Source organism: Rosa chinensis, chromosome 5, assembly GCF_002994745.2.
Source record: "Rosa chinensis cultivar Old Blush chromosome 5, RchiOBHm-V2, whole genome shotgun sequence".
Classification (NCBI taxonomy): Eukaryota; Viridiplantae; Streptophyta; class Magnoliopsida; order Rosales; family Rosaceae; genus Rosa; species Rosa chinensis.
In genome coordinates this window covers 52,844,085-52,867,694 of record NC_037092.1, presented here as the reverse complement: position 1 = coordinate 52,867,694, position 23,610 = coordinate 52,844,085, and the positions used below count along the sequence as shown (strand labels likewise).

Sequence of the window (23,610 nt, the reverse complement as noted above, 5' to 3'; positions counted from 1 at the left end):
GTTGCTAGAGTCACTTCACGTGGCAACTGGTGATTTTCTGGAAAAACATTGTGAAGAAATTATGCATGGTTTACGTATGAACGAACTCGTCGGTGGTCGAGGAAGAAGCCAAAACCAGAAACGGAAGAATTAGAACAAGTCCAACCATCGGAGTCGAGATATCTATACACATATGGGAGGTTAGGTCACCGGCTAAGTTGACATTGTCTATTCCCGGATATAATAAAAAAGATCGATCAAGACTATAATCAGAATATATATATATATATATATATATATATATATATATATATATATACAGATTCTATCCAGAGCGGAGCTCCACTTTGAAATTAACATGTGAAGTTCGAGTTTTGGGTCACTTTTCGGTCGCATATCCACATCTCGACCGTTCAGTTTTTAGGTACTAGTGTATAGATCATCTCTGCAAATTTTCAGCTAAATTGATGATCGTTAAGGCATTGATAACTGCCTTAATGCTAGTACGGTTCAGGTTGACAGATTCAGTCCGTCTATTGGTTTAAGCGAGTTAGATACCTTAACGATCATCAATTTCGCTGAAAATTTGCAGAGATGATCTATACAGTAGTACCTAAAAACTGAACGGTCAAGATGTGGATATGCGACCGAAAAGTGACTGAAAACTCGAACTTCACACGTTAATTTCAAAGCGGAGCTCCGCTCTGGATAAAATCTGTATATATATATATATATATATATTCCTTTAAATGACGCACTTTTCCTTTGTATTTCGGCATCTCGACCGTATATTTTTTAGGTCATAATGTATAGATCATTATGCAAAATTTTCAGCCAAATTGATGATCATTAAGGTATCGAACTAGATTAAATCATTGGACAAATCAAATCTATCCAACCTGAACTGTTCGTATTCATAATTGGAAATGGCAGTTTTGAATACCTTAATGATTATTAATTTGGCTGAAAATTTGCAAAGGTAATCTATTCATATAGACCTAAAAACTGAACGGTGGAGATGTGAATATGTGATCAAAAAGTGGGTCTAATAAGCTATCTCTTTAAATGACAAAAAAAAAAAAAAATCTCTCACTAGAAGGGCATGTGTGTGTGTGTGTGTGAAGTACAGTACATTCATATACTGATACATAAAATTAAAGTTCAATTTATAGGTAGATTGTCTCTATATATTGGTAGATTATTCTGTGTTTGTATAAAACTAATCTACCTCAATATTCAACTAATTCTATTTAATAGTTCGATTTGGTGTATCATAAAACTTCTATAAGGATATTCTTTTATGTACTCACATAGTTATATAATCTATCTACACTTCAATTGTCAAAGATAGACCATTCTTAGAACCTTCCCCAAAGAATAATTAAACCCCATCAGATCGATAAAGATCTAGAGGAGAAATCTCTTTCATAATATTATTATTAGACGACGGTCAGAGACCAAAAACAAATCAGCGCGTGCACACACATACATACATACATACTAGCTAAATCAAAAACTATACCTTCTTAATAAATTCTCTCTCACCTCAGAAACCCTAAGGCTCCCTCCGTTCGAATTCTTGTTCTCGTCCGGCGGTGCCCGGATGTTGGGATGGCCTCTGGCCTCCTGTCGTCATGAGGTTGCTGCTGAACGGGAGAACTACTGCCCATGGTGACTTCGTCGGAGGAATGCGCTATGGCTTTTCAGTTGGTTTGGCTGGGATGGTTCCGATGGTGGTGATCGGGCTACACGGGCTGGTATTCGATCCCCACTTATGGGTTTCCTAGATCGCAGGCGTCAGGGATCTCGATCGATGGCAGTGGGGTTTTGGGCAGCCTGGATCGGGGATGGTTTTTTCTGTAGTGATGCAGGTCGTGGCAGCGTTGCTTGGGCGACGTGATGATGCATGTCGTTGCGGTTTGGAATGCCAAGAGGCTGGCGTGGCAGTGCAAGACGTAGCAACATGGATCGGGCGAAGTGGGTCGGACGGATCTTGCTGGACGGTGCTGTACAACAGGGATGGGAGGAGCAGGCTGATTGGCCCGAACTGGTTTGATGGGCCTGGGGCGAACTTCCTTGCGGACTACCATGTTGGCCTGCAAATTGTTGGGCGGGGTTTTCTGCCCTAGTCCAATGTTTATTTGGGCTAGGGTTTAGAGTCTAGGCCCAACCCTATGTTTTTTAGTTTTTTCTAAATTACAATAATTTCTTGTATTAGGAAACTAAGCACCGATATGCACTCTATGTCTCTGTAGCGTCTCTGGAGTAGTACAGAAGGAGGATATCCGCTATCTCTATGATCTGAAATGTATAATGAGTGGGTCTATTTCTACGTACCATTGTGGGTACTACCACTACCTTCTTGTCCGTCTATGTCCTTAAATGATAGCGGAATGGTATGTAACGGCCTATTCTGATTTGTAATGAATATACTATTTCGCCCCCTGGGCTCGATTCAAAAAAAGTCAAAAACTATAAAATTAAAGTATAGATCACGTATTATAATCAATAATAAAGAAAACTAGTCTTTGACATCATTAAAAACAAATTCTAAAGGTAGTTGTTAACGGAACCCAACTAAGCATGTAGCTAAAGTTAACATTAGGACATGTTAAAAATAGACTTGCATTTGATATTTCGTAATTGCTGACATTTTCGGGCTGAAACAGAAAAAGAAATTTGCTTCATACTTCAAAACCCTAATTATTTATGAACCAGACTGGAATTATGTTCTTTGTTTATTTTTTCACCCAATTTCATTGACTCAGCAAAGACTACTGACAAAATGTCAACTTCAACAATGTCGAAGTTGACATTTGTGAAGCCGCACTAACAACTAGAACCCCCATATTACCAAAATAATTCTTGAACCCTAAGTAATCCCACACAACTTAAAACAACAAAATCCCAAAAGAACTTGTAAACCTAAATTATTACTACGATAAAAACTAAAACAACGTACGCCGACCATATACCACTGCATTAGATTTCCTAATGCATTGTTTTGCTCATGGCAATAAGCATCAGATTTTCGACTTTATTCAAACTAGTTGAAATATGTTCATTCTTACATGTATAATCTACGTCTCTATGCTTGTAAGATTAGCCAAAGACAAAATTTAAGCCAAGTCAATATGCTTAAAATTTTGTTGCAGTGCATTAATGCTGCAAAATTTTCAGTTCAACCTGCTTTAATTTTCAGTGAAGGGTGTCTAAAGATATGACCTAATTCGTGTAAACTGGCTTTGGACCAGTAGAAATGCAAATGCTACTGCAGACCTGATCGATGGCGGCTTTGGCATCACGCAGGGTGTGCCCCGCGCACCGGTGGATTGGGCTTCCGATCCCCCCCACCCCCAACCCGAAAATGCGCATCTTGCTCTATGATGCTGCTGCTCCCCCTCCTTATTGTTTCTTTTAGCCCATGTTTCTGTTCTTTGTTTCTGTGTTTTGGCTTTCCAGGCATTCTGTAATCTTTGTTGCATTTATACCAACAAAAAAAAAAACAGATGTGACCTAATTGTCTATCTTCATGTTTATATTGGCCGGGTGGGGCGGCAGATTGTAGATTAAAGTTAGTTCTGCCCTAATATCCGATAAAACATGTCAAACAGTGTATGTCAGTGTATCGTTACACTCAATTTTAAATCAGGACGAGAAACCACATCAATTGTATTTTGAATACACTAAACTAGTGTGAGTGTAAATTGTGTTCTGGATACACCAATAGTTACTGCTTCTCTCCTTATAGAATCTACCTAATGGAGTTTTAGTCTTAATACGTCGATCTATTAGGTAATTGTTACTTTTACAATTGATAACTTCCAATGAGGCCTCTAGGTAAAATCAATTTTGATACCAAAGATTGTAGAGGAGGATGCAGCATCATTCACTTGCACTTAATTAGGCACCGCATACATAATTGAAAACCCAAAGATCATATGTAACAAGTAAACATGAAACAAGTACGTACACATAAAGATTCATCTGCTTCGCTTTCATTTCTTTAAATAATGTAATACAGTGAGTGCTTACAACAGAGATGATATTACACGACGGGTCGAGCTACACGTACCCTTATAATCATTCATTAGTGAACACTTTTTGTTTTGGTAAGAGAAACAATACTAAAAAAGGGAATAAAAAAAATTGTATACCCACATCCAAAAGCGAAGAAGTTATTCCAATTGATTCAAGTTGTTTTACGTAAATGTAGCCGTACGTAGGCTTAGTAGTGGTTTGGAGGTGGAGGGGACTTGTAGTAGTATGGTGGTGGAGAGTGAGATGGGGGAGGAGGAGACTTGTAGAGATAAGGAGGAGGAGGTGAGGGAGATGGTGGAGGGGGAGACTTATAGACATATGGAGGTGGCGGTGATGGGGAAGGTGGAGGTGGGGATTTGTATACATAAGGAGGAGGAGGTGACGGTGAGGGTGGTGGAGGTGACTTATAAATATAGGGAGGAGGAGGTGATGGGGAAGGAGGTGGTGGTGACTTGTAGACGTATGGAGGAGGCGGTGATGGAGATGGAGGAGGTGGGGACTTGTAGACGTATGGTGGAGGCGGTGATGGAGAAGGTGGTGGTGGAGATTTGTAAACATAAGGAGGTGGCGGTGATGGAGAAGGAGGAGGTGGGGACTTGTAGACATATGGTGGAGGCGGTGATGGGGAAGGTGGTGGTGGAGATTTGTAAACATAAGGAGGTGGCGGTGATGGAGAGGGAGGAGGTGGGGACTTGTATACATATGGTGGAGGCGGTGACGGTGATGGTGGGGGTGGAGACTTGTAGACATAAGGAGGAGGAGGTGATGGAGATGGTGGTGGTGGAGACTTGTAAACGTAAGGAGGAGGTGGTGATGGAGATGGTGGTGGTGGTGATTTATAAATGTATGGCGGTGGGGGTGAAGGTGATGGGGGTGGTGGAGACTTGTAGACATAGGGAGGTGGCGGTGAAGGTGATGGGGGTGGAGGAGACTTGTAGACATAGGGAGGAGGAGGTGAAGGTGATGGGGGTGGTGGAGACTTGTAGACATAGGGAGGTGGCGGTGAAGGTGATGGGGGTGGTGGAGACTTGTAGACATAAGGAGGTGGAGGTGAAGGTGAGGGTGGCGGAGGAGACTTGTAGTGATACGGAGGATGTATCACATGCTTCGGCGGTGGCGGGGGTGGTGGTGACTTGTAATGGTGTGGAGGGTGCTCAGGATATTTTGGTGGTGGTGATTGATACTTGGGAGGAGGGTGTTCAGGGGCATGGTGAGGAGGTGGTGGTGAAGAATAAGTGTAAGGATTGTTAGCAAGAACAGTAGTACTAGCTAAGAAGCACAATGCCAAACCATAAAACACTGAAATGAGCCAATAAGGCCTTGGCTGTCCCAAGGCTCCCATTTCTAAAAACTTGTAGGTAGTGAAAAGTAAGCAGTAGTAGTTGTGTTTGAGAAGGGTGAGAGCTCAGCCCTTTTATAGAGAAATATCACTCGTCTGTGATAATTTGGTCATGTTTGTTTATTGAACATAACAGGCTGGACTGGAACAATTCTTCCAAATAGTATTGTTGGAAGATAATGAATTAAATGTGGTGTACCTCAACGACTGGGTTGTTTAGAGGAGGCCATGAATGAGTCAAGGTGCATATACGGTAGGTAAGTAAGTGTTGAACGGCTGGATAATATCCATTTGTATATATTTAGGGGAGTGAAGATGTAAAAGCGTATGGGAAGAAAATGAAGGTATGGACTGTCTCGAGCAATTATATATATGTGAAGAGAAAGCTGGTTAAGAAGTTGAATGTGAAAATGTGAAATGATGCAATTAATACATATGTGGTCAAAATGCAAATGCTTGAACACTAGCTTGAATGTAACTAAAGACTTGTGCGTTTATAGCCCTTTTCTTTTGCGCTCTTACCAATTCATGAGTAGTTGAGTACGGATACTTCTCTAGAAGGAGCAACTATGATGTAATGCTGTAAAACTAATCGGTTAATTGCATAGTAAAAAATTAATCACTTTTGCCTTTTACTAACCGATTAGTATACTATGCAATTAACCGATTAGTTCTCCCTAACGTCAATTAATCCAAGGCCATGAGTTGCATAGTATAACCCACGGCCACCGAGTTTGAAAGTTGAGAGGCCAATCTCCAATAATTGCAAGAAAATTTGTGATAAAATTAGTAACACTGAAAAACAAAATAATAAATTTGGTACAAATGATAAAATATCAAAATTTTGGTTGGTAATTGATAGCAGTAGCTCAATTTGAAACAAAAATTCTAATTTTGAAGCTAGTAATCCATATAATTGATTTGAATTGATGGAGTAGAATCCCTATTGTATTAACAGTTCCGCATGCATCTAATTCGAGTCAAGTGAAGGCTATGGCAAGTCCTTTTGACGTATCAATATGCTATTAACTTATTGAACAGGGCTCGAGTCTGGTTCGCTTGAGTCTGATTATATCAGTTTGGCTTTAGCCGTCTCCAGCTCCTTCGAGTCTTCGAGTTTGTGGCGTGCTGGTCAGCCAGTTAAAGCTTGGTTTGTTGGAGTTGGTTTGAACGTGGTCCGCTTAAGAACAAACATAATGTGTTCCTTTTTGTGGTGCACTAGCTGCTACCCCCTGGGGGGATTTACGTATGTCACATGAACTATAGGTCCACAGTTTGTGTTACTTCTCTTAATTTTCTAAGATATGTAATTTTACTTCTAGGATGTGCTATAACATGATGTTCCAACGTCAATACATTTCACATTGTTACATCAATAATTGTAGGGATCTGATGAGTAATCGAGGAGTGAAACGAACTGAGAAGGTCGGTAAGCTGTGAGGTAGAGTCAAAGGTATGCTCATGATAACCTACAAAGCAAATGTGGAAGTCCTAGGATCAGGACACGTTATGGTACAGTCGGAAAAAATTCACTGAATAGTGCATATGACAATTGTTTTTTGTGGAATTTGGGAATTATTTCTAACTGCCTGTAATGGATAGAATTAAGGAGTTCATTTGACTCGATACATTCAGATAATGTTCGGTATTTTTTTTGTGAGGAGTTGTATGGCCGGCATACCGGACTTAATTGGTTCCTTCCCACGGTAATCCTGACTTAGTGGATATGGTGAAGTCTACTCTAGATGAGGTAGTTAGAGGAGAATGAATTCTCCATTGGTGGGTGGGTACCAAATTCTAGAGAAGATGATCGAGTTAAACCGTACTTGACGAGAAAGTTCGTAGGTACCAAATTCTTGAGGTTTGGTAGTAGGGTGCAAATTGACATATTGTAAATCAACATGATTGGCCGCCTATCAAATCATCATCAAATTAATAACCGAGTAAAATGAGATCACTCTAACGTACTCCAATGTCCAAATAGTGCATCTGCACTCACATATTTCATATTTACACGTCTGATCCGTTATTGGTTTAGATGTTTGGATTTGATAATTTAATTTGTTAATCGTTAATCCGTTAATGTTTCAGATATGTTAATAGATTAAATACAAATCAACCTTAATCCGATTCATTAATAACCCACTCATTCACTATACAGTAATAATAGAAATTTATATTTTTTATACATAATATTCCTTTAATATAAAATTTTTAAATTGTTTGAATATTTTTTTTATTTTTTTTTAAAAGGGCTTGCACAGTTGCCCTTAGGCTTTAATCATTAATGAAACTTTAGAATACATTAGGGGGGGGGACATGATGCCTGAACCCCAAATTACAATAAGCATAAGAAGAACAACTCGAGATAATAACGAGAGTCTCCACATAAGTGTGTATTCTAAATAGGCACCAACTAGCGAATAGTGCACTACTGGCTACTCTATTCGCTTTACAAATACGGCGACATACCGGAAAGTAAATGTTTACTCGAAGTCATAATATACTAATAAAATCAGCTTTCCCACTATGTTGCCACCTATGGTGAATATTTTAATACTTAACATAATAGACGGGTCAAATTAGTAGACCAAATATCTCGTTAATTTGCTGGATATAGACTTGAATTTGACTACTAATGATCTACCGGATTATCAAGTCGCGTTGGGCTGAATTTTGTTTCTAAATTTGCTAGCCTAAGTTGTATGTTAGCTAATTTACCCTTACATCAGTTGGTTAAAATAAAATCTAGGATAGCAAATTAACACTATGGTGAAATCTAAGATAGCAAATTGACAATTATGCATTTTCTTTATTACTAAACGGATTTAGAGTTAGGTTAATCTGCTCCAAAGTCAATCCATTAACAAGTCTACTTAATGAAGGAGCTCCCCCAAGTTTACTATTCTAATTCATTGCATTAAGAGTACTTCTATTCAGAACCACCAAACTTAACACTTAGACCTAGTCACATCAAACTTCTACGGTTGCCCTCCGCACAATAACCATCGTCAAAGAGATTGAATAGAGAGGAACAAAAAATTCAACTGATAATGAACCTCTAGTACTTCCCTAGTCCTCCCGCTACCACTGAACCCAAGAATAAAAGAATGGATGTATGAGGTCGATTAAAGAAATCAAACACCATAATTGTTACTTGATGGATCAGGTTGACGAAGCTCAAGCAACAATAACTTAGGGATGCAGATCAGTTTTAACTTTTTGAATTAAACCCTAAGGATACGAATTGATACTGTAGTATTTTGGCCAGGCCACTGTTTTCCGTATTGCCCAAATGCCTTCCAACATGCCAGAGCTTCAAAGCCAATGCTATAAGATATCATCTGATCAACAGTTCAGATAGACAATCTCGCATTATAGTACACCAGATTTCTGGAAAAGGTAATCTTCCTATTTTAGTAATATGTTCAAAATCAGAAGCTAAGATTTTGTTTCTAGGATCAGCACCATAGAAATCAGACAAATTATGAAAGAAGTAATTTCATGCTTCCAAACACTACCCTAACCAAGTGCTTCTAAAAACAGCGTGGACAATAAAGGAAAAACATCTCTATATAAACCAAATTTGAAGAGAAAAGAACAGTATATGAAGGCTCCTCTTCTTAAAAATCAGAACTACTTCTTGCTCATCGATCCATTACCAAATACCTCTGTGTAGCATATTGGGCAAGCCTGGCAAGGAAAGATAGTGTCAGCCAAACTTGGGTCAATAACCCAAAATGATTGTAAACATATTTGTCTTAAAAACAGCTTGCCTTGTTCATGCTAAGCCATCTGGTTCCACATCCAGCATGATAGAGGTGTTTGCACGGCAGAGTGATCTGCCGATCCCCTCGTTTATATTCCATCTGGCAAATCACACACCTGCAACCAACAAGAATAGTAGTTAAGCCAACGAAAAGAAAAGAAAAAAAAAAACAAATTAACAAAAAAAGACGGCACAAAAATTTGCCACATACATGAAATGGAAAGTTACAGACATAGATTTTTGCAATTCATGCATGTAGAAAGCCTCTTGCTGTAAACAGAGATGGATCAAAAAACTTCGAGTAGGGGATAGAAGCTAAGTAAATAAAAGTACTAATCAGTACTAAATTAACAGTGTTGATACATTTTAAACCATTAAATTTTATGGAAAAAAATTCAATCCAACTAATAGAGTTTTGCAATCTAAACTAATTTGATCTGATGTAAGGACGGGTTAATTAGCTTCTTGAGGAATGATAAAAAGCTATCTTAAAAATATTAAAAGGAGTCATGAAATGTCAGACATGAGTTATAAGGATATGCATATTTACAAGAAAAGTAGAAAGGACATTTTGCTCTTGCAGCTTAAGGCTTGTCCTGGTAACAAGTAAACATGACCAACATATTCTTATACCTTCTCACCTCTTACAACGAAAGAATAGTCTACTGTAGTGATGAGTGGCTGGACATAGAATGCTATCACAGATGGAAAACCACAAGTTTGCGTAAAACCAAGCAGGGGCGCAACAAAGAATGTTGATTATAACATGTCCATACTTTTAACGCTTGACATTGGCACACATTGCCAGCAATATGAACTACAAGTATGTGATTTCCAACTTTCTACATTACATCTTTCTTCTATTGTAGAAACATTTTAGAAAAATAAAAATGTATACCCTTGTGCACGAAGGGGATTCCGGACTAATACAAAATATTATGATTTCCCAAATAAGTCCCTACAGTATATCGTGTGAATGAAAACAATGAAAAACCATTTTCCTTGTCTTTTACAGGTAAGTTTATTCAAAAATAGATAAAAGAGCAAGCTATTCCTGCAAAACAAACCATAAATGTACCATTGATTTTCAATTATTAGAGAGAGAGAGAGAGAGTTATCACATTTCCGCAAAAGAACAATAAATAAGGGCAATTATACCTCTCACTCCGTGATTTCTTTCTTGAGAAAAAGCTGCACTTGTACTTCGAGATTGGAAGCAAAGAAAGCATATCTTGGGTAAGACCTCGGCTTTCAGTTCCAACTGCCTCACCTAATTCTAGTAATTCCTGAACAGAAAATTATTGTCAGATATTCATTCAAATATAAGCATTGCTAAATATAAGCATCAAATAAATTTTCATAACAAGTACTAGATGTAACCATACGATACGTCTACCGCAAACAGGTACTACAGAATGTAAGTCTTTATCTTTTGACAATTCACTCACTAATGATAATGGAGTCAGATCCCTCCCATGGATAGAACACTACACCAGATCCAAACTCAAAGTCTTGAGTAAAATCTGATCAGACTAGCCAGGTATATAAATTACTCACTCAAACTTCTATTCCAGCAGACACTAGATAAATTGATACAATCCAATTTATAAAAGAACTAAACATCTAAAGTCAGAAATGACTCCATATTATTTGTATCATGATCACCATAAACTATTCCATCAATTCTAACATGATTTTGAGGAGTGGGAGGAAAGACGCTTATGAGATGTTCAAGCATCATCTAATTGGGCATCAAGCAAGAAACTGAACTTTCTACAATGTTATGCATGGAATGTAGCATGTAAGAAAACAAAAAATGCGCTTAAAATAACAAAATAAAATTTGAACTCAAGGATATTCCCAGTTCCAGGCATCTGGAGAATTAGAGTTCATGAAATCTGGAAGAGTTCCCTCATTAGTACAAAGTACAAACCAATAAATTTGAAAACCCATTCTATTATTGTTTAGCAAACAAGAAATGCTGCTACCAATGAAGCTAATCTGTACCATCAACAGACGGTACCGCAGCACACAGTTAAATTCCAAGGTTTCTTGAATGATAGATTAGTTCGTTCCAGTATAAACCTTAGCTAAAACATTCCCTTGTTACCATATTACCCTTCTTCTTCTTCTTTTGTTTTTATTGGAACCATAGTATCCTATGGAATAGAGAATGTAGTGAAACAAATAGATCAATAGATTCAGATCCATGAGTTGATAATAGAATTGCATCATCTAATTGGTTCCTAAGAGAGTGTGGAACTACTAGCTCTAACCTCGTAAGTCATGCTATCAGGGTCAATGTTGTCTTCCAAAATAACCTGCATATTTCACAGCACAAAAGCTTCTATTTATTAACATTTTAAACTATCGTGATCCTTCTTAGATAAACACAAACTAAAAGTAGTTTTAAGGCATTTTAAGGCAATAATAGCAAGACCAAAATTTCTGGTAACGAAAGCTACGATTACAAACACCATGGATAAGCTACATTACCTGATAATCCTGGGAGTTCTGATATCTTCGAGGGGCTGAAATATATGAGGATACTTCAGTATGAATGAAAAGTTGTCAAATGTCAAACATATATTTCATTGATTAGAACACCAAATGACATTAGGATCGAACAAGGACCCAAGCAAAAGAGACAATAGCAGGCACGACCAGTAGACCCAAACTAAAGAAGAGACATGACCGAAAAAATAGGACAATATTGAACCAATTCATAGTTCAAAATCATATACATAGTTGAAATATAAAACTGAAGAAATCGTTCCAACCTTTGAAATAAGAGATCCAAGTATATGATCAATTTAAAGGAACGCTCTATTCAAAGAAAATTTATTTTACAGGAGAGAACATATTAAATTTTTCTGTAGAATTCAAGAAAAGACCTACTTTAGATAATGCAACCTGACTATCCACGTTTGGAAACTCATGACCATTGAACATATTTAGTCAATGTTTCATTGTTTTATCTTCTAAATCATATTTTTACTCTTCTACAGGGCCACTCATTTAGTTAGGACCCAGAAAGAAAACAAGTAGACTATAATTATATATCACCTCCCGGAACCCCATCTCCCATCACAAAAAGAAAAGCACATGGAACATACATTCTCTGGGGTTGTCACATGTGGAAGTGTTTGCACTTCCTTCGCATGGTGGATCCCTTGCCACATTCTGTTCATTAGGAATAGTTGAAGAGTACTGCAAAGGCCTTGTTTCTTCACCACTTCTTGAGATAGGATCATTGAACTCATAGGAATGACGAAAACCAAGATCATAATATGAAGTATTCCCAGGTTCAGTTAACCCAAACTTGTAATAGTTCGTATTCATTGATGGGTAAGTGCTCTCCTACACATGTACGAAGGAATAAAATCTAATGTGCAATGAAATTGAAATATCTGAAGTGATTTCTGATTACAAGCAAGAAACGAACAGATTATACAGAGTCTATATCACAGATGACCATACAATGTCCAAAGATTTGCATTATTAACAGTAGGAAAGTAAGTAATAAGGCAACACCATCTGTGAGTGATTATCATGGCAGTCCATATAACCATTCATATTTCAATGTAGGACTGGAACTGCAATCCAACAACAATTACATCTGGGAAGCATAATAACAATCAATACCACAAACTAGGATAGTTGAATCTGATTTCCATTCTCAACCTATTTAAACACTAATATTTTATTTTGGAAACTATTTAAACACTAAATAAAAGAATCACCGCTTGCCAAAAAAAATAATAATAATAAATTAAATCACCATGTTTGGACAGCTGAAAATGAATAGATACTTGACTACAGTACCTGAGCATGTGAATCCCCTGAAAAAATAAAGTTCACATGTTCGTAGGTGAGGCCTTCAACATAGTCCATAAAGCTACCCACCGTGCTATAGGGACAGCTGTTGTAGGGGTAATGAACTCCCATATGCGGGTTCCAACTCATCTTCAGCTACTACAAGTCAGACGAATAATCTAAATAGCACAACGAGAGAACACAAGGAATGAGCCAGTGATGCAGACACAATGAAATGAACAAATAAGCATAACAGGAAATCAGCAGATGTAAACAACCTGATATTTCGACAAATTACAGCTCCCAATAGCATGTGGTTACAATTCCAGGCCAGTCAGTTTTGCGAGAGGGTCCTGAAAATCAAAATCACCCCAGACATAAATTTAAGACTTCAGAAACAATCAAATCACATCAAATAGCAAATAAATCAAGACACATTGACGAAACTTAGACGAAAAGAGAAAATTAAAAGGCCAGATTCCTACATCCAAATGTCATTGTTAGATCTAAGATGCGTAATAACGAAGCCTCCAGTCACCTACTCCTACATTTTTCCTTGTCACCAAATCACTACTGCCTTCAATTTTTTTTTTTCCCTTATATTCACCACACAAATCTCTAATGGAATAGTTTTCTCCGCAAAAATAAACACAGTCATTCAGAAACCAAACGAAAAACTACGAAAACAAAATGCCGGTTGCGATTGGAAAGAAATTCAACAGAAACGGCTGTAGAAATGAGATCATGAAGCATTTGATCCAAAACACCCAAACAAAACAGTCGTCTAATTTCGTTCGCTCTACTCTCAACAATCAAACCGAAAAGGAATCCATAAGCCAAATCTCCCTAATCACACCGCATTGATCTCCAATCGCACCGTATCAACCAAAAACAAAAACAAAAACAAACAAAAAATCAGAGAAACACTGCGGAAAATGAGAGAGAGAGAAGAACAGACATTGCTGGCCTTTCTGCTGAGAAGCGCCTCTTCCTCTTCTTCTTCTTGAGGCTGAGGTTGAGGTTGAGGCTTGTGTATGGGAAGGAAGAAAGAAATGGCTTTTTGGTAAGCTGAGCAGCTTGGGGTTTCTATGCTCCTTTTTCTCTCTGTCTCTATTGTCCTTTAGTTATATCATCACTTATATGGAGAGAGAGTGTGTGTGTGCGCCATAGCTTTATGAAATGCAGTGGTTTCAGTGACACGCGAAGTCCGTTGGATGAGGGGATTGGGATCGCCTGTCACGCGTCCTATGCTAAACAAACAATCATCCTTCATCCCATATACCCTTTGCTTTTTTACCTTTACCCTTCCGGCCTTCCCTTCTTTCGTCTTCTCTCTCCACTTGTCCACTCATCGTCCTTTTTCTTTTGGTAAAACAATTGCTTCTGTCTTTTCTTTTTTCAGATTTTTTTTTTTTTTTTTTATCGAGATCATACTGAATCTTTAAGGACTTTTTAAATTTAGAGACTAATCCACGCTTTTTCTCCCTGGCTAGTGGCCACCACCAAGAATAGATAGGGATCTAAACTCCGATCAATGTTGGTGGGATTCAAACTCAGGTGTTGGGATTCTACACTTGAAGACTCTTACCAACTCAAGGCTCTTACTAACTCAACTATCTATAGTGGTTTTGGGTATGTTAATTTATCACCTTGTTTTTAAGCTCGGAAAATTGCACCTTACTTTTTCTAATTTTAGTTGATTCACCTCTTGACTCACCTACCATGCTAGGCACATCAAGGTATTTTTGTATTTTTCAAATGAAATGTGTTATTTAGACATGTCTCTGAAATACTTTATTAATTTGATGTGAAAGTATGATGTGAAGAGGAAGGAGTCGCTGTGGATCTAGGACTGGTGGCTCGAGGCTAGGTGTTATAAAGGGAACGACGATGTCGTTCATGCTTGCAAAACTGCTTATTAGCCATAAGCCTCATAACAAGACATCGATCCTTTGTGGACAGTTACTCAATCGCATTTTGAATGATTATTACGGATAAAGTTGAAGCATAGGATTTAGGGTTTAGAATGGAAAAAGTTTAAGCATTTAATTTTATGAATTGAACCATTGTTTAGCATATGTTGTAAAATTTGATAAGTTAGATTAGCCTCTTTTTTTGTAAGTAATAAGTCCTGAATTCGACTCATAAATTAGTTTTATATTTTTTTTTAGCTGTTATGTGATAAACAAAGAACAATATTTCGGTTTAATTGTCGGCTAATCTTCACAATGAAGGCAAGTTTACAAGTGAATAAGTGACCCTATGATTCAAGTGTCATGCGGGTCTAAAAATGAGCGAGCTCAGACAATCATAGAATGCTACTGTGCTAGGTAGACTCATGAATGTTGGAGAAGGCATCGGCTCCACCACTCATTGAACTAAAGTGTGCATCAAATCCTATAATCATCGAGTGGTTGGCTTACTTATAGAAAAAAAAAGGCAATAAAGTTTGGTTGAAGATAGATCACCAAAACCATATGACTCCCTCCCCAAAAAGGAAGTTGGTATCAGTCTGTTAAGTTCGCTGGGACTCAACTTATAAAGCAAAAGGACTCACCTGTTTCCTATCTAAGCTCATAATCTATGCCAAGGGACCACTACTGCATCAAAGTTCACTTGGTGAACCCTTTAGCACATGATTGAATGAACAGAATATAGCTCAGGTTGTTGGGACACTATCATTAGCCTTCAAATGGTGAAAATTAGTATGGTTAGTGATATCCAATGACTACATGACATGTTTCGAAACTTGTTATGTGGGTCTAAATTCGTGCAATGAAAAAAATGTCAACTGCAAATTAACCTGTAAAGACATGATTAGGGTAAACTTCAAAATATGATTGCAAATTAGTAGTACGAAATAACTAACATACACCAATACTATTATGAGTGAGGCAAGTCGGAGAAGTCGTCCCCGATTGTTTTTGAGCTTTTGGTCTGGAAAGTGCAGAGATGTCAAAGGCTGTCAGGCATGTGAAAAATTGGAATAATAGAGCAGTGAGCAGTGATCAGTGGGCAGACATGAATGAGTGATAGAGATAATGGAATAAGAACCTAGCGTGCAACACAAGAGAAGGACAAATCATAAATACTTCTTGTCTGCCACGTGTCCCAATCACAAATAAGCTGGCTGTCATGACTTCAAATGTTAACCTGAAGCCCCGTCGCTTTAGTATCTTTGACATGGAGGTCCTCTACAAGTCCACACTTTTTTCTTTTCTTTATTTTTTTATTTTATTTTATTTTATTTTTTTAAGAAAAAAGGCATGAACTCCTTACTCCGATTATTAAGTATCATTTGTTCTAGTGGCATAGTCTCCCATTCGTAAGTGGGAGGTTGTGAGTTTGACTCACGAAAGACTAGTTATAGCATTTGAATTGTTTATCTGATAAAAAAAATAAAAATAAAAATCTCCTTAATCCAACAACATCAAGCAGTGTACTACTAGTGATGGTAACAGTCCCCAAGAGTAAATTATAATTTCAACATTGTAAAAGTCATGAGTTCGATTCTCATTGGCATGTATAAGGGTGGAGTGCGCTAGAGGCACTATAGTTCGTTTTGCTTTAAATTTTTCACTGGTTGTATATTAATTTGAGAATATCATTCAACAAGGAGAGCTTAGTAGGGCTGCACGTAGATTGGATTGGATCGGTTTTGATTACAAACCATCTCTATGCCAAAGTAAGCGGTTTTGACATTTTAGACAACCGGTCATCGAAGAAAATAAACTTAATCTGATCTAATCCAATCCATTTAAAGATGGTTTGGTTCGGTCGATAAGGCTGTTTTAACCTATATAGTATTGACGTTTTGTTTACGAAAAATTCATAGTAAAAATACTAAAACTCAATCTCAATAATAAAAATTTAATAATCAAAATCTAAAATAGTTTCAAAATGATTCACTTGTTTGGGTTTTAAGCCTTTTGGGTCTTGGATTCAATATGGTAGTATATCATTTTGAGAATCAAATTATAATTGGAGATTTATAACTTACTTATAAAAGACTACCCACAAATAAATAAATATATATATATATATATTATGTATATAAATTTAAATTTTTTTCCTATTATATTTAATACATATCGGTCGGTTCGGGTTTCGCGGTTTAAGTAAAAGAAAAACCAAACTAAGCCAATTCATAAACGGTTTGGTTCGGTATTGAACCGGCTTTCACATTTTAACACTAAAAAACCTTAACCAAACCATATTTACCTGTCGGTTTCGACCGGTTTGGCCCATTTGTACCGTGTTTTGCATACCCCTAGAGCTTAGTTGTAATTTTTTAGTTTCATCATTTAAGAGAAATTTTAAATACACAATTACTTGATACACATCCCTATTATTTTATATTTCAAATTAAATTTTATAGGTAGGTTAAATGACAAAAATAGACATCTATGCATTAGAAAACAAAAAAAATAGTTGTAAAAGTAAATGGAGATTGGAATGGTCTACTCATTTCATTTCATAGTCCCTTTATATAGGGATAGAGTTATAACGGAAACATTAATTACATTAAATACATTGAATGCTGATTGATCTATAATTGTGCTGATTGATGGTAATCACTGATTCCTTGATTCCCTCTCCGTCAGTTGCTTTGACGAAGGCACACAATATGTTTTTCCTTTAACACTCCCCCTTGTGCCAAGTCAAAGACGAAATGGTGCATGAGTTGTTGCCTCACTAAAAACCTTGCCAAGTAACAATAAAAACCATGTGGGACAAAAATACACCTTGGTCGAAGGAAAAGGGCACAACGCACCTTTTACATTTGAGTATGACATGTGTGTGTTAGACTCCCCCTGACGTCTACACCTCCCCCTGATACTTACATTAATCTAGGGAGCTTGGAAAGTCTTCGCATTCCTTATGCTTTTCACATGTTTCTCAAATGTGTCCTTAGGCAATGATTTGGTTAACAAATCTGCCACATTCTCCTCAGACCTTACTTGATTCATTTGAATCTTGAGGAGAGTCTGTTGTTGCTGATTGTAGGACAACTTTGGCGATATGTGTTTTGTGTTATCACCCTTAATATAACCCAGCTTCATCTGTTCGATGCAAGCTGCATTGTGTTCGTAAATGCAAGTAGGCTCTTCAGTGGTAGAACTCAAACCACTAGTCCCTCGAATATGTGCAATGATAGTTCTTAACCATACACACTTAAGAATCGCCTCATGTAGAACAATGATCTCTGAGTGGTTCGAGGAGGTAGCCACAAAGGTTTGCTTGGTTGATCTCCAAGATATCACTGTGTTCCCATTGGTAAATACATAACCAGTTTGGGAACGATATGTGGGTCAGATACGTATCCAGCATCAGCAAAACCGACCAAAACGTCATTTGACGTTTTAGTGTAGTGAGTGGCGTTTTCGCCATCAACATTTCCTTTAGGGATTGCAGTTCCATCTGCGGTCCCTCTTGTCTCTATGTAGGGAAAGAACAGTCCCAAGTCAATGGTTCCTTTTAGGTATCGAAAATGTTCTTGATACCATTCCAATGACGCTGCGTTGGCGCTGAGCTAAATCTAGCTAACAAGTTCACTGAGAATGCAATGTCTGGTCGAGTAAATTGGACTAAGTACAATAATGCGCCTATTGCACTTAGATAGGGAATTTCAGCTCCCAACACTTGTTCGTCATCTTCCTTTGGACGAAATGGATCTTTCCTTGCATCCAAACTTCGACCGATCATGGGAGTGCTAGCAGGATGTGTTTTGTCCATGTTATATCGCCTGACTTTTGGACATATGCAGACTGGTGGATTAATATTCCACAAACTCGGTGTTCTAGTTCAAGACCTAGATAGAATCGAGTTTTCCCAAGATCCTTCATCTCAAATTCGGATTTCAAGTATCTCTCGGTTTCTCTTATTTCATCAAGAGTACCAGTTATGACATATACTACTACAATTTGCAAATCCGGAACTTGTTTTCTTTATGAATACGCAGGGGCATAATTCATCCTTCTTATATCCCTTCCCAATCAAGTAGTCACTTAGACGGGTATACCACATCCGTCTGGATTGTTTCAATCCGTAAAGTGAGCGTTTCAACCTAGTTGCAAACGCACTCCGTGGTTTAGAGTCACTTGGCTGGGGTAATGTAAGGCCATCAGGCACTTTCTTATATATCTATGAATCTAGATCCCCATAGAGATATGCAGTAACCACATCTATGAGCTGCATTTCCAGTCCTTTGGAAACTACTAAGCTAACTAAGTAGCGGAACGTTATAACGTCCATTACGGGAGAGTATGTCTCCTCGTAGTCAATTCCAGGGCGTTGTGAGAAACCTTGCGCCACAAGGCGAGCCTTGTACCTTAGGACTTCATTCTTCTCATTACGCTTTCTGACAAAGACTCATTTCTGTCCTACAGGCTTTACACTTGGTGGGGTTAGCACTACCTGACCAAATACCTGTCTCTTTGTCAGAGAATCGAATTCTACTTGGATTGATTCTTTCCATTTAGGCCAATCTGCTCTTTGTTGACTTTTTTTCAACAGAGCGTGGTTCGATATCATCGTGCTCTATGATTCCTTGAGCAACAGTACATTTCATCAATGTGTATGGAAGATCTTTCTATCAACTCATACGTATTCTCGTAATCCTTTGAGATTTCTTTGTTCTCTGGAATCATTTCAAACATCGGAGCGTCCTCCAGTATTGATTCATGGACATAACTATAATCAGAGACAATCTCATGAGAGGGATTCTATACATTGATGATTGGTTTGTGCCTTACTCACTCTCTTCTTCCTTGGGTGAGTGTCAATCGAACCAAGTGACCTCCCCCTCTTCCTTGGGGAGCCACGGCCTCAACCACACCTCCACTAAGTGCGGTTGCAGTGCCTCTATCTGCGGCACCGTGCCCCTTGTTGGGGACTTCTAACCTTGCAGGCACATTTGCAGCTGGTATATGTGATCTCGTCACTTTTACGATATCAGTAAACGCATCAGGCATCGAATCTGCTACATTCTGAAGATCGATTATTCTGTTCACTTCACTTTCACTTTATGAAGTGCGGGGATCAGGATGAGACAGAGTGGAGACAAACCACGACAATTCCTGTCGTTCCCTTGGAAAATCCTTTTTCCTATCTCCCCCTAACGACGGGAAGACTGTCTCATCAAAGTGACAATCCGCAAATCTAGCGGTAGAGAGATCGCCTGTCAAGGGTTCCAAATAGTGGATAATTGTTGGGGATTCGTATCCAACATAAAATACTTAATCGTCTCTGAGGACCCATTTTAGTGCGCTGTGGTGGCGCAATAGGCACATATACTGCTCAACCCAATATGCGTAAGTGTGAAGTGTCAGGCTCATATCCAGTTACCAACTGGTACGCAGATAATGGTTGGCTAGCTGTGGGTCTGAAACGAATAAGTAAAGCTGCGTGCAATATTGCATAACCCCATGCAGATATAGGCAGGTTGGTGCGCATAACCGATGCCCTAGCCACCATCTGTAGCCTTTTGATGGTGGCTTCTGCGAGACCATTTTGTGTATGCACATGGGGTACAGGATGCTCTACATCGATCCAAATAGGTATGTAATAATCATCAAATGCTTTTGATGTAAACTCTCCAGCATTATCAAGCCTTATAGACTTGATAGGGTGATCAGGGTGGTGAGCCCTTAAACGTATAATCTGTGCTAGGAGTATTGCAGCATTTCTGGTGGACAATAAAACGACATGTGACCATATTGTCGAAGCATCCACCAGAACCATAAAGTACTTGAATGGTCCGCATTCTGGATGGATAGGTCCACAGACATTTCTTTGTATCCTTTGTAAGAATGGAATGTTTTGTTTTGTATCTTTAGCATAGGAAGGTCTCGATCCTGTTTTTGCTAAAGAGCAGGCTTTGCAAAACGAGTGATGTACCTTTGAAATAGTCAATGAGGCATAATGGGAGGGAGGTAGTGCTTCTGGTACTTCAGAAGGCGATGACTGCATTTGAGCAATACTAGAACCGACACCTTGCAGTGTGGCGGCTTTTTCTCCCATTTTTCACTCGAAAGAAGGGATGTCCGTGTGAGTTCTTTTAAAAAATGGATCATCATGTCATGACCTCGGTGCCATAGGCGGTCATGCAAAAGCCTGTATGAGTCAGGGTCCCACATTTCATTGTTGGTGACAATATAGGATTCAATGATCCAAATCGTAGTGAGGTACAGTCCACTAGATTGACTTATAAGTTTCTCTAAAATGTGTTTCCTTCCACATTCATTAGAGTTAATATCAAGGTATTCAGTTCCATTCTCACGGTGTGTTGTTACATGATAACCGTTGGCACAAATACCTTTGAAACTTAACAAGGTTCGATTAGCTCTTGGTGCATATAGAGCGTCTGTGACTTGAAATGTTGCGCCATTATGCAGCAAAAATTTGGCAGTTCCTTGCCATTTTATTAGTTTTGATAATCCAATCATCGTAGTCACAGAGGAACTATAGGCTATTAGTTCAATGAATAATTGCCTATTTCTTAATATTGTGTGGGTAGTCCCACTATCATCTAAGCACTCAAGTTCTCCTCCATTCATTCCTACAAATAAATGGGAGGTATTTAGAAAATATAACTCATATTCTTTAGAGTATTTCTATCTGCGTAGAATGATATTCTTTTCATTCTAATAATTTTTCTCTAGGTGTATTGCTTTACATCATTATAGTGCTATGTCGAACCATGTAAATATGTTTAGTAAATAAATTTGAATAAATTCAGTGCTTCAGAATAAAATTTAAAATTTATTAATAAGCCAACGATAATCAAATCAAGGTCTTGTTCATAAATCTTATTCATCAATCCATGATTGAAAATAAACTTTAAGACCAAACAATAGTCTAATTAAAAATGAGGCATTATGCCTTCACAACTGTCTTTGGAAAATAAAATGAATAAAGCAGATCAGTCAAGATTGAGAGCATCCATTGACTTAGCAAGTTCCTCTTTGCCATTGGAGTCTGCAACTGTAAGGTTGACGTCTAGGTCATGACCTCCTTCTTCCATATAGTGAGCCACTTGTTCTTTAGACTCTCTATACCTCTTGTAATGGGCTGCTACTCTGTTGTTTGCTTGGCAGTTCTTGTACCAATGCCCAATGAATCCACACCTATAGCATGGTTCATTGTCAACTCTTTTCTTTGGCATCTTGTTTCCATGATCCCCATGTCCCTTTCCATGTGGTGCATTGTTGCCACGTGGGTAGGGATCAGCACGTCTAAACCCCCTTGCATTGGAGTTATTTCCACCTTTCATTTTTCCATAATTAGCCTCGGGAATTTTCTTTGTCCCAGTGGGCCTGGCATTGTTATTCAAGAGAATCTTATTTTGTCTCTCAGCCACTTGCAGTAGGCTTATCAACTGATTGAATGTTGTGATTCTTTTGTTGTCATAATCCAACTGATACTGGTTCGCTAGTATAAAAGCTGAATTAGGAAAAGTAGTAAGAGTCTTGTAGATCATATCATCTTCTGTGATTTCCCTTCCACAGAAATTGAGACGTGCCTTTAAGCGCAACATGTCCTTGTTGAAGTCATTGACCTTTTTATAGTCAAGCAAGCGGATTCCATTCCACTGAACAGCCAGTCCTGGGAGCAAAGTATCATGAATGTTCCCAAAACGTCCTTTAAGGGCATCCCACAGTGCTTTGGGTGTCTTCAACTGAATGTACTCCCAGCGTAGGCTGGGATCAATATGTCGCCTCAGAAAAATTAAGGCATCTGCTTTTACCTTATTAGATAGTTCATCATCTTTGGGATCAGTAATGGTGGCAGTGTAGTCTTATGCCACAAAGGCAGTTTCCATATCGGAAACCCAACGATGGTACTCAAGTCCTTCTGAGTCCAAGATGTCAAACTCAGGTCGAGTTGGATCAGCCATCTACATAAAACAAGATAGAAGATATAAATTACGCAGTCATAAAGACATCCACGTGAATTATTTTCCAAAAATGTGAATTAGATTTCAAGACCAAGATTCGTAATGGTCACACATTTTTTTTTTTTTCGATGCTATGTGAAAATACTTTATCACAGTAATGTTGTGTGTATAAATGCGCATGAATTTTCATTATCATGGCAAAGCATAATTTTATATGTTGTATGACAAAAATAACTATAACACATTTAATAATAAAACATAGTATATATAAAAATAAATGACATGGCTTGTTCGAGATTTTACAAATATACAATAAATTATATACTACATATAACAATGGCAAGAATATATCATGCATAACATAAATTACAAATGAGAGCATAATATAAAGGCATGCTTAGGAATAATTTATATAAGGATAAATCATGCTTAAAGGTAATTATATAAAACATAAAAACAAGGCATGCTGAAAATGATTAAAATTATCTAATTGAACATGCTTAATAACAAAATATAATAAAGGTATAAACAATAAGGTATAAAACATGCGTAAAAATAAATAAATTTCGCATGCTTTAGATTCCACGAATATATATCACATATATAACAAGCAATAAAATAGCATGCTCAAAAATAAAATAAAATAAAATAAATTTAATTATAAATAATTAAATATACCATGGTATGAAAATAAAAGAGAACATACTTGGTTTCGAGAAAAACAATCCTAACGCACACGCGTGTTGATGCAGGCGTGCGATGTTTGTA

General features: G+C 37.8%; 1 protein-coding gene across 2 annotated transcripts; it reads right to left on the bottom strand.

Annotated features, from left to right (window-relative positions):
- Positions 1-8,749: 8,749 nt before the first annotated feature.
- On the bottom strand, positions 8,750-14,106 carry LOC112167578 (E3 ubiquitin-protein ligase BIG BROTHER). 2 transcript variants are annotated; one of them, XM_024304618.2, is made up of 9 exons: positions 13,903-14,098; positions 13,223-13,297; positions 12,954-13,123; positions 12,245-12,488; positions 11,625-11,659; positions 11,405-11,449; positions 10,287-10,414; positions 9,136-9,244; positions 8,750-9,052 (listed from the first exon to the last, which is right to left on the bottom strand). In XM_024304618.2, exons 3-9 carry the CDS (start codon positions 13,092-13,094, stop codon positions 8,996-8,998), a joined length of 759 nt encoding a protein of 252 aa, XP_024160386.1. In that variant the 5' UTR covers positions 13,095-13,123; positions 13,223-13,297; positions 13,903-14,098; the 3' UTR covers positions 8,750-8,995. The 2 variants fall into 2 exon arrangements, with proteins under 2 accessions (XP_024160386.1, XP_040375318.1); XM_040519384.1 differs by lacking the exon at positions 8,750-9,052 and adding an exon at positions 9,340-9,398 and having other exon boundaries at positions 13,903-14,106.
- Between the last annotated feature and the right edge of the window lie 9,504 nt (positions 14,107-23,610).

What these genes read in the sequence shown, in the direction of transcription:
- LOC112167578 (XM_024304618.2), bottom strand. Translation starts at nt 13,094, where the DNA reads ATGAGTTGGAACCCGCATATGGGAGTTCATTACCCCTACAACAGCTGT. An exon ending in CAGGGGATTCACATGCTCAG is followed by an intron (nt 12,489 to 12,953) that starts GTACTGTAGTCA and finishes GTACATGTGTAG; the next exon opens with GAGAGCACTTACCCATCAAT. An exon ending in AGAACTCCCAGGATTATCAG is followed by an intron (nt 11,450 to 11,624) that starts GTAATGTAGCTT and finishes TGAAATATGCAG; the next exon opens with GTTATTTTGGAAGACAACAT.